The 12,253-nt window shown below is 35.9% G+C and overlaps 1 protein-coding gene across 2 annotated transcripts in view; it reads left to right on the top strand.

Annotated features, from left to right (window-relative positions):
- The window catches only part of Blm (Bloom syndrome helicase), a 194,110-nt gene that overhangs the window by 143,702 nt on the left and 38,155 nt on the right, over positions 1 to 12,253 (top strand). For both annotated transcript variants that reach the window (XM_067137120.2, XM_067137119.2), the window contains 2 exons: positions 7,013 to 7,200; positions 7,667 to 7,861. In XM_067137120.2, coding sequence (XP_066993221.2) covers positions 7,013 to 7,200; positions 7,667 to 7,861 — 383 coding nt within the window. The remainder of the gene's footprint in view (positions 1 to 7,012; positions 7,201 to 7,666; positions 7,862 to 12,253) is intronic.

The following is a 12,253-nucleotide window of genomic DNA, read 5'->3' as shown; positions in this document are numbered from 1 at the left end:
ATTTTCTGCTCCATAAAGGCACTCTGTTCTAACCACTGTGCAGTAATGTTTTAACTTGGCCTGAATTGAGAGAGACTTGGACTTATAGGTGTCATGACATAGTCTGAATGCCAGCTCCATCCTTCTCACCCTCTCCTTTAATCCCTCCTTTTCATCTCCATTGGGGGTGAGTATTTCTCCCAGGTATTTAAATTTTTGCACACGCTGGATATCCCCATACAATGTAACAAGTCTGTCCGTGTCGCCTTTTTTTATAGAATCCATGAATGCTGTTTTCTCGAAAGAGATTCTTAACCCTGTTTTGACTGCAACATTTTGTAGTTCTTCGACTTGTTTCTTGGCTGTTTGACGGTTGTCTGTAATAAGAACGACATCGTCTGCGAAGGCAAGGCAATCCAACATCATCGCATTTTTTCCACAACCTATCTTTACCCCATTCTTCATTCCATTTTCAGTCATTCTCAGCCTCCATTCCCTAATAACTTTTTCTAAAATGCAATTAAAGAGTAGTGGAGAAAGGCTTTTTCTACTACAGCCTTATTTGTCTCTTCTGTCTTCTTAGCCAGTGTTCTCAGTTGATTGACGAATGATGTCAATGTCAGTTCAAGTTTGGGCTCACAATTACTACCCGATGACAGAGCAAGTTTGGTTAGGATATAAATAGACTGCAACATGTTTAAATTCAGAAAATCTATTGTTGAAGGGTGGTCATCACAACTCAATGAGCGTAGTATACCAAAGTGCCGTTCTAGTGGATCTTGATTAAATTTGGCTGTGAGCATATATCGGAATTCATTATTCCATAAATACTTGGACACCTGTATGGTGCTCTCAATTGTTACTCGTAGGGATTCAAGAGTTCTTTCTGAAGCAAAAGTATTATTCTTCCCACTGAGGTTATCTCTCCATTTTATTAAGGTTTTGATGCCCTATTGAATCTTTATAAAGAGCCCGTGCTGGTGTAGAAGTATTTAATACATCTATTAGGTTTAATTCCCTTGTGAACATTTCTGTCGGTTCGTTATCTTTCAAATCCCTCTGAGTTTATCTGTTTAAAGAACTTTATATCATTTGCAACAGAATTACTCAATAACTGAAAAGCAAGTCTCAGGTTCATGCGCTGAAAGGAAGTGGGGTCTATATGTGCAGATGTTAGCTTGTGGCAAACTTTCAAACCTGCAACTTTATGGCAGATATCCATTTCAAAAACTTGTCGATAGAATTTAAAGTCCACAACTTCATTATTGTAATAGACATGCCTTTTGTCGTGAACATTATTTCTGATGTACTTAATTATATGTACAGCATCTGAAAAGGCCCAAAGTCTCCTACTAGAATCAAAAGGATTAAAAATAAAGCACACGACCTTCCCTTCTTTTCCATTTATTCCGAAACATTTCCACACCTTTATATTAGACTGACTTCTGTCTGAGGTGAAACCTATAATTCTGGCGCCAATTTGGTCAAGTTGTAAGACCACCTGGATTAAAATTTGTGACAAAATATCACCAAGTGTGGAATTTCGGCTTGCATACACAGCAACCGGTTGAACCCAATTATGCAATAGGGGCACAAACATGAACACTAACACATGATTTGAGAGTTTATTTTTCCCGTGTTCTTGGGTGTGTTCTCCTAAATTTATAAATCCATCGACTTTTAATGAGTTGGTGTTAAACTGAAATTCTTCCCTCAGTTTTACTTCGTCATATATGAGAATTCCCGTGCGATTGTTTTCACTCTTCTCATCGCAGAAATAGTTCTGAATAGCACTAATGGCATGGGTGTTCACCCCATAAGGGTACTTAAAACCTTTAACTAATTTTTGCAGTAAGCCTCCAAAGGAAGGGGAAGTATGTCATGCATTAAACGGTGTCTATAGCTCTTAGGTGATTTAATTTTAAATAAGAGACTGTCTAAAAGGAATTCATTATCATATCTCATCCCTTACTTATTTCTCAGCTGACATTTTTTTAGCACGGTGTCAATGATCACCTTCTGCTTAATGTCAGCTCATTTGAATAATTTGGCTGTAATTTGGAATCTCTTAGTTGTTTTTCTAGCAACAAAATCTTAGCATTAGCTATTTTCAATTTATTATGGATAGTCATTATACGTTCCTGTCTCTTTAGTTTGTTTCTAAGTGATCTTATTGTCTTTTTAGCTGTGTATGAATCTATTTCATTTCTTTTAGCACTCTCAGAAAAAGCATCGAAATTGAATTTGCGGTGAGGCATGTGTGATTTTTTCTTGAACCTTCCTCCATCTTCGGAGGCTGTCTCTTACGGGGTGATTTTCGTTTGTTTAATTGTTTTGTGAGATATTGTGGCGAATTGGGGAATATATGAGGGACAGCGCCAGTTTTCAGTTTGCATCTATCTCTAGGAATTTCTACCTGTTCGCCTTGTATTACAAATGAATCTGATTTAACAATAAATTCATCAGAAAAATGTGAATCGCACACATAACACATATCAGAAAGCTTTTTGTCCTTTCTGAGAGTTCCCTTTTCCCATTTTGAAAATTGTACTTCATTTTTAGGTGGTTTGAAGAAGTGTTTACCTTTCGTAGTTTTGTAGCCAGACTGGAATGAAGCAAGTAGGCATTTTTTTCCTCGTCGATATTTTTGTAAGTTTTATAAACTCTGCACTATATTTGCACTAAATAAAAGAATATCATCACCAAATCACACGCTCTTCACTTTCACTTAACAATAATGCACAACAATTAAGTTTTTGCCTTCACAGAACAACACTACTGAACATATCCATAATACAACTACAGATACCAACCCTCAGATAGCAACGGTGCTGCCCCTAGCAGACGATTCATCACAGTCCCTATACTAGCCAACAGGGAACAACTTACGAGCTCACACTTTCTCTTCTACTCGTTATGCTAGAAGTACACTGCTTCATCCTCTGGCTTGATTTTCTTTTCACATGTTTTTCCTTATATCTGCATCTCTTCCGTGGTTTCGTGGGGTGTTCTCTACAAATATCAATTTCATATATTGCTTCCTATCTTCCATATCTTTCACCATTCTGATCAGAGTGCTCTCATAATTTCCCAATCTTTTCATCTTTGCTTTACATTCATCACATAGCCATGTCAACTTGCAGTTAGTTCATTTTAAAGTGTCGAATTCCCCCTGCATTAAATCAGCACATTTCTTATGATGCCATGTTTCGCATCCTTCGCCTTCCACCGAATAACCATCACTATCAAAATCATTCTTGCAGGTTCTACAAAAACCCTTTATATCGCTCTGTGTAGCTATTTCTGGCATTTTGAAAACTATGTAAGTGGTAGTGACTACGGTGCAGTCTGTTTATTGTATGTATATCACGCAGTTACTAAATAACCTCTTCTCCTACAACACCGAAATTCGTCGGATTCCAGCTCAAAAGGACTATCCTACTTTGATTTAATACGACGTCCCAATATTAGGCATCCAATAAGCAATAAACTCCGTACCACTTTTATACTATAGCATTTGTATTATTCATTTACATATTTTACACCCACATTGGAGCGCTTAAATCAATACATTTGAGTTAATTTCTTCTTTTTCTTCTCCCAGAACTTTCTCATCCTCTCCGACCTGGAAGCCCTTTGTGTGTCCGATGTAGTATATTGTTTCCGCTCAACTGTTTTTAGTTTGAGACTTATGCTTTTGTTCTTCAAAATCCTCTTCTCTTTTCTGTCTTTGATTTGTTGCCGAGTTATACCCAATTCTTCCAAATCATCCTGAACTTCTTTGAACCAATTATTATTGATTTTATTTTTCAAAAAGTAATCAAATATTTTTTTCAATATCCTGGTGTCTGGTAATCTTGATATGTGACAGAAAAAGGAAATTATTCTTTTACGCAGTGTAGATATTATTGATTCACATTCACAATAGACAATGTTGTTAGGCAACAATCTCCACTGTCCATCAACTTGGTGTTTTTTATTAATAATTGTTCTAAGAATTCTTCTATCAGTTTTCTGTAATTTGTCTGTTGTAGATTTTACATTTAATTTGAATAAAGTTTCACTAGCGTACATTGCCTCTGGTTTAACTATGGATTTATAGTGTTTCAGCTTAGTGTTTATTGAAAGAGATTTTTTTTAGTAGGTTGGCCATTTAAGTCTTTGTGCTTGTTTAAATTTAGTTGTTCTGCGTTCTATTGCTTCTTTTTCATTTGTGTTCCATGTTTGAATTTCTGAACAATTTTAATCTCTTTATTACTCTTCAGTTGAATAACTGGTAAATCAACTTTAAAAGTTGGCATCATTTCTGTTTTTTCAAATGAAATTTGTAATCCCATTTTTTTTTTGGCTCTAGTTGTTCATTTTGAAATTTAGCCTCTTCTATTGTATTTGCAAGTAATGGTAAATCATCCACAAAAGCAAGGCAGTTGGGTTTAATACTTTAACCGATCTTGATAGTTGGTTGGCATTTCTTGTTCCATTCACGCATAACCTTCTCCAATGCACAATTAAATAACAATGGTGAAAGTCCATCTCCTTGTCGAAGTCCAGTTCTTATAGTGAATGATTCTGATAATTCACCTCTAAATTTAACTTTTGCCTTCGTATTTTTAAAAGTAATACTAATGAGGTTAACAAGTTTTTGGTGTAAGCCAAATTCTTTAAGGCTTTTTAATAATGATTCACGATGAATACTGTCGTATGCTTTTTTCTAAATCTACAAACGTGATGACTAGACCCTTACTTTGAACTCTTTGGTGCTTCATTATCCATTTTAAACTAATGATTTGATCTGGACAGCTTCTACCTAGTCGAAATCCTCCCTGATATTCTCCAAGTTCTTGGTCGAGTTGTTCTTGGATTCTTGTGTATATAATCTTGGATAAAATCTCGTATGTAATATCAAACAAGGATAGATTATCGCTGTATTCCATTCCTCGGGAAGCTTCTCCGTGTTCCAAATATCAATGATGTATTTATGTAGGTTTTGAATAGTCTGATCATTAGCATTCTTCCATTTTTCTGCTACTATTTGATTCTCTCCTGCTGCTTTGTAGTTTTTAAGTGCATTAATTGCTGTTTTCACTTCATTGTAAACTGGTGGTATAATCTTTTGTAATGGAGTTTTATTTTTTTGGATTAGCGTCAAATTCTAAATGTTCCACAGGATCCTCACAATTAAGTAACTCTTTAAAGTATTCTGCAAGGATGTTAGCATTATCTTGATTATTTTGTGCCATTTTTCCATTTTTATTTCTTAACATAAGCGTGGGAGGGGTAAACTTAGATTGATATTGCTTGAATGTTTTGTAATAGTCTCTTGTTTTATGCTGATTGAATGTTTCCTCTATAGTGTTAAGCATTTCCTTTTGATAATTCCTTTTAATTGTCCTAATTTCTTTAGCCGTTTGTCTTCTGGCATTAATTAGTTCTTCTCAAGATTTTTCTGTTTTCCTCTGTTGATCATTTAACCATGCCTTGTGCCTTGCTTGAATTGCTTTGTCACATTCCCCGTTCCACCACGCATGTTTCTTTCTCCTTTTAGTTGGACCGATTTCTTCAGCTATGGTTTTAAGTTTGTTGATCATCGTCTCTAATTTGTCATTTAAAGGTGTTTTGGATCTCTCTAAATATATTTTATTATTTATTAAGTAACTGGGATCATAATTTCTCCTTGCTTTGAGATGATTACGTTTGTGTTTCCTTTTTGGTGTTAACTTGATTTTTATTTTTGAGATATAATGATCCAAGTCAATGTCTACCCCATGGAGGACTCTGACATTATAAATTTCTTTCTGATAATCTTTATCCATAGCAACTTGATCAATCTGAAACTCTCCCAATTTTACGTTAGGGCATTTCCATGTCATTGGTTTATGTGGTCGCCTCATGAATCTGGTGGTTTCCAAAATGATTCCATGATCTGCACAAAGTTCAATTAATCTTTGGCCATTTTTGTTCGTTAATTTATGAGCTGGCCATTTTCCTACAACTGTGCGATACTTCTTTTCTCTGCCTATTTTAGCATCTTCGATAATATGTAATCAAGTTCTTCCCGAAAGTTTTCAACTCCTCCTCTATCTTTATTGTTTTTGTCATTTGTTGGTGCATTGACATTTATTAAAGTATAAGTTTTATTCCCTACTTTAACTGTTAGAAGTGCCATCCTCGAAGAGTTTGAAGAAAAATCTTCAATTGAGTCTATTATGCTACTATGAACAAGAAAACCTACACCAAATTGGGGGACATTCTTCATTACTCTTTGTCCTGGAGGTCCTTTGTAGAGATGATAACCTCCTGATTCAATTGGGTCCTGGTCTGTGTTCCTAAGTTCTTGTAAAGCCGTTATTAAAATCCTATGTTGGTCCATCACATCAGTTAAATGTTTCAACTTGCCAACCTTACTTATTGAATTAATGTTTAATGTTTCAAAATATGAAAATTTTCCTGATTTGTCGAACTTAAGTCTCTTCTTACATTGTTGGGTTTGTCCACTGTCTGTCAGCTGTCTGTCGATTGTCTTTTGGGCTTCCAGGCACTCCGACTCGCCTTGGTCTTCTACTTGACACTCCACCGATTCCGAGTGGCGTCTTTGTGCAGACCCTTGTTGTTGTTTGTCCACACCGGTGGATTTATTCATTAGAAGACTCATCGTCATTGATTGTCTGATCTTTCGATCGAAACATTTCTGACCGAGGTCAGGCTTTACAATTCCAGATGTGATCTGGAAAGGTGATTAATGAAGTATGAATTGGTGATAAATGAAACGCTACAAGTTCATCCTAGTTGTTCAGGACTGGGAGTAGGCATTTCCTCCATACCTCGCAAACGTTATGATTTTTCCGCCAATACTCGGGTAGCTGATTGCAGTGGTTTACCATTGGGCGATGGGGTCGCCACATCCCTACGCCAATAGCATTTGTATCATATTATGAATCTAACAAAATATGAGCTCACTTATAACATGCTTTCTTTCTGTCCCTAGTCTAACTGTTGGGTGAAATAGAACTATATAGGTACTAAATTCTTTCAGGACACAGTTCTCTTCCCCTCCATGGCCGAGGCAAATCATGGCTACGAGGAGATGTAGAGAGACTACTAAGGAAAATGACCATCGAGGATTATTTGCGGGAAGATTTGTTTGTGACTAACCAAGATATGACTGTTGCTTATGTCAGGCTTGGAAAAAGGGCTGCAGATTTAATGACAGGGAAAGTGAAGGTAAGTGCTTAACATTGCTTGGAACATTACATTTAATGAGTAAGTAGAATAGAAGATACTGTTGTACAAGTGAATGTATGTTTACACCTTAATTACTGTATGGTCTAGGAGTTTAAAGATCAAGGTTGTGTGATTTGATTTTGCCTCATGTATTCATGGTGTAGTCTGTGAATTTCCAGTGTAGTTTTTACTACTCTGTCAAAAGTTCAAGCTGATTTGACATGTAAGAGTACTCAGATTTATGATTGGAGTTTGTTTTGCTAATTTGCTACCAGTTTTAATTAAAATGTGTCATCACCCCTTCCCTATCCACAGTAATAACAGATGTACATATAATTGTATAAACCGTTTTTCGATTAAAATTTTCAATTAGTAGATGAAATAAAATGGAAAAGTGCTGAAATCTCTATTGAAATGACAGTGAATGAATATAATTTATCATTTGATTTCAATACTTCCTTACTAGGTTATCTTCCAGATGAAGGGTAGCTCTGGAACTGATCAAGAAACCAGCACTTCCAAGAACACCTCAGTGCCAGACAATCCTCTTGCAGTTAAATTAAAGGATATCCAAGAGAGGTGCTTTACAGAACTCATGGATGTATGCCAGGGAATTGCTGATTCTCTACATATCAATATTGCTTCAGTAATGAATGTGCAGGTAAGAAATACTGACCATTACAACCAGTACTTTTCTATCTTCTTTGATATCCTTGTATAATATGTGACACTCTCATTTTTAGTTTATTTTATATTTTGATAGATAAATTTGCAAACATTTTTTGTATTAAATAAAAAACAGAAGCCTCGAGCTTATAAATTGATCACTTTATGTAACTTTGATGTTGTAAGACAGAATTTATTGAATTTCGAGAAAATCAATTGGAAAGTATTGTACAATACTCTGATAATATATTAAGATTTAAGAAAATCCGACTCTTTCACTGGATAAAGGAATATCGACTTTGCTTATAAATTTCATAAATATTTAGGAGTTTTATTGTATGGAAATTAAATATATAAACATATTTAAAATTTTTAAAAAGTGAAACAGGAAGTTTTAGTCTTGCAGCACTCATATACACAGAAGTTCTGTCAAGATATACAAAAAAGATTAGGACACAGTAATTATAATAATGCTAATAATGTTAATAATCATCATCATCATCATCATCATAATGTTGGATATTTTAAAAGATAATTCTGAAGCTACAAACAGTCAGTATCCAATTAAGGATTTACATGACTTTATTCGAGCCATCCGCTGTCCGGCCCTGGCAGATTGTGATGTAAAGAAAGGAGAGGGGAAAGAAAAGTATTGCCAACCTGTGGCAATTTGAAACTATAGATACAACATTGAAAACGTTATTATGAATCATTATGCCGTACGATTGTAATATTAAATCACTGAAACCAACACCCTACATCAGTTGTTTGAAGAGAAACATTTGGCCTCAGTTACTCTCTAGCCCGCATGAAGTTCATGGTGTGTGTAAGGTGGGTTTTTTTTTTTTTTTTTTTTTTTTTTTTTCATGTTATGACATGGCCAGTGGATCAGTGGAAACAATCTATATATATAAAATAAGAGTTTTGTCTGTACATTGCTCAGAATTTTAAAAGGATGCCATTTCTGTATCAGTCGTGTCCACAGTAACAAGGAAATGCACTTTTTCATTTTCCGTAATTTCTGTCTGTCTGTCTCTATGTATGTATGTATGTATGTATGTATGTATGTACACGCATCACGAGGAAACGGCTGAAGAGAATTTAATGAAAATCGGTATGCAAAGTCGGGGAATAAGTCGCTACAATCTATGATGTAATTTATTTTATTCACGCTGAATGAAATGGTAGTTTAGGGGAAGGCCTAAAATTTAATTCTCAAACATTTATGCTATTAATGGTCGTTTTTTTTTTTTTTTTTTTTTTGCTAGGGGCTTTACTTCGTACCGACACAGATAGGTCTTATGGCGACGATGGGATAGGAAAGGCCTAGGAGTTGGAAGGAAGCGGCCGTGGCCTTAATTAAGGTACAGCCTGGTGTGAAAATGGGAAACCATGGAAAACCATTTTCAGGTCGTATCTTAATGAAAATCGATATGCAAAGTCAAAGAATAAGTTGCTATAATTTAAGTCACAGATAATTGTATTCACGCTGAGTGAAATGGTAGTTTAGGGGAAGGTCTGAATTTAATTCTGAAATATTTATGTTATCAATGGTCATATCGTAACGAAAATCGGTAGGCAAATTCAGGTAATAAGTCGCTACAATATAGGCTATAAATAATTCTACTCACGCAGAGAAAAATGGTAGTTTAGGGGAAGGCCTAAAAATTAATTCTGAAACATTTATGTTATTAGTGGTCCTATCTTAATGAAAATCAGTATTCAAATTTGGGAAATAAGTCGCTATCATCTAGGCTATAAATAATTTTATTCACGCTGAGTGAAATAGTAGTTTAGGGGAATGCCTAAAATTTAAATCTTGAATATTTGTGATATTAGTGGTCCTATCGACAAATACTACATTACTAAAATTATATAGTATTAAATTTCCGATCATTTATGTCTTATGCATTTTTACTGTACCGGCTATGATAACAGGGATACTCATGAATTTGGATTTTTGTTGCTAAGTCCATATCAGCGCCAAGTCACGAGAAAATGGGTAGACAGAATTGAATGATAATTGTTATACAAAGTCTGGGAATAAGGAACTACAGTCTACGCTATAAGTCATTTGGTAAAACGCCCTAATATCGCGGAGTCGAAAGAAAACTAAATGTGAATGCCTAAAATACAGAAAGCTTATAACATTGAACAACAATAACATTACATTGATCATTGTTTGTTGTGATGTGCTTTGTGTCTTCTGTTCCCAGTCATGTCCAATAGACGAGATTACTGCTGTATACCGAGTTTTTTATTTGCTTTACGTCACACCGACACAGATAATTATGTACTATGGCGGCGATGGGATAGGAAAGGGCTAGGAGTGGAAAGGAAGCGGCCCTGGCGTTAATTACGGTACAACCTGGTGTGAAAATGGGAGACCACGGAAAACCATCTTCTGGGCTGTCAACAGTGGTTTTCGAACCCACTATCTCCCGAATGCAAACTCACAGCTGCGCACCGCACGGCCAACTCGCCCGGTCGTACCGAGTACAACAGCCTGCCTGAATATTGGCTGGAAGTAGCTGGGGAGTTAGATAACTTTCTTCTTAAGCATGCCATTCCTCTGGTTCATACATTTTCTGATACTACTGGTTCATAACAAACTGGTTCATCATAGCTTTAGAGCTATTCAATCCCTACTCTGAGGCACTGATTGGAATGGACAGTGTGCATATTTAACGGCGCAATGGCACGGCTGTCTGCGGCCTGGTCATACCAGCTCTGGAACTTTGGACTGTGAGATCGGCATCGTACTACTGTTCGTTAAAAGTAAGAAAATGTGCAGTCTTTCATTTGAGCGAGTATTTTATATCGTAACATTGCTTTTAATCCCTACATTACTACTGACGTTTTTGTAATGGCCTAAGTTAACTAACTGTAATTAGGAAAACCACAAAGACAGTCTTTCTTAGAATCCCGTAGCGAAGCACGGGTACATCAGCTAGTTAAGAATAAAATCAGTTGTTACAAGAGCCAAAACTGTGTATTTATATACCAGCTACATGAATATTTTGAGAAAGAGATTGATAATGGTGGGCCACGTCTTCCTGTTACAAAAGTGGTGGATCAAGTTGTGACGCTTTAAAAGTAGGTAAAACAACTGTGAAAAGTGTAACGAGAGAAAAGTGTCCAGTGGATCTTAATACACCTTCTGAAGTTTTGCATACCCCTGGAAAACATCGACAAAGACATTGTCCCAAGACATCACTAGATGCATTTCAGAAGTCGTCTTGTTTTATGACCACATAGGATCACTTTAGTCAGTCCATTGTTCAGGTCTCTTTGAATGGATTATCCAGGCTTTGCGGTCCTCCCAGTACTTCTTCAGATGCTCCGATCTTCGTGCCTTTTCCTCGGTTGAAAATGTGCGTGTTGTTGGTTTGTTTCGCCTAAGGGTAAAGCGGAGGTTTGTATTCTTGAGTTTTGTATTCAGTTTTATCGTATTTGTGGTGTCTTCTGTTGTAAGGCCTATTTCCTTCAGATCCTCCCTTACTTCTCTGATCCATTTACATCCTGTTGTGGTATTTTTTGAGATGAGAGTGTGTTGTACTATTTGTTTCAAAAGTTTCGAATCCTACATTCTCGTGATATGCCCAAAGAATCTCATTCTCCTCTTACACATAGTATCTGTAATGGGTTCTAGCTCTTTGTACACGACTTTGTTAGGTATTATCCGCCACTGTCCATCTTTCTGGTATTTTTTGTTGATGCAGGTTCTTCCAATCCTCCTTTCAATTTTCTGAAGTCTGTCAGTCTTTGATTGTTTATTCAGGCGAGGAAGTGTTTCTGCTGCATATGTAGCTTCCGGTTGTATAACTGTGTTGTAGTGTTTTATTTTTGCATTTATTGATAAACATTTCTTTTTGTAGATGTCCCATGTTAATTTTTGTGCTATAGCTAATCTATTTGCTCTTGTTTGGATTGAGATTTTTTTTCATTTAGGTTATGTATTATTACTTTCCCAAGATATTTAAATTGCATACCCCTGGAAAACATTGACAAAGACATTGTCCTAAGACATCACTAAATGCATTTCAGAAGTCTTCTTGTTTTATGACCACATAGGATCACTTTAGTCAGTCCATTTTATTACCATTTATGGTAACTTCTTTTAGTTGTGTTGGTTTCTGGGGCATAATTTCTGTTTTTTTTTCAAATTATATTTTGGTTCCAATTTTATTTGCAATATTTTGAAGTTCTGATATCTGGGATTTTGCTTCTTTTATGTCAACTGCTAGTAATGCTAAATCGTCAGCAAAACCCAGGCAATTTGTTTTGATTTTTTGGCCAATCTTTATTTTTGAGGGACATTTCCTAAACCATTTCCTCCACGAACCTACTACGCTGGCGTAGCAGGAAGAGAGGTGATAATCCCACG

Source organism: Anabrus simplex, chromosome 1 (genome assembly GCF_040414725.1).
Source record: "Anabrus simplex isolate iqAnaSimp1 chromosome 1, ASM4041472v1, whole genome shotgun sequence".
Lineage (NCBI taxonomy): Eukaryota > Metazoa > Arthropoda > Insecta > Orthoptera > Tettigoniidae > Anabrus > Anabrus simplex.
The sequence above is the reverse complement of the archived record's forward strand: the minus strand, read 5'-3'. Positions and strand labels throughout refer to the sequence as shown.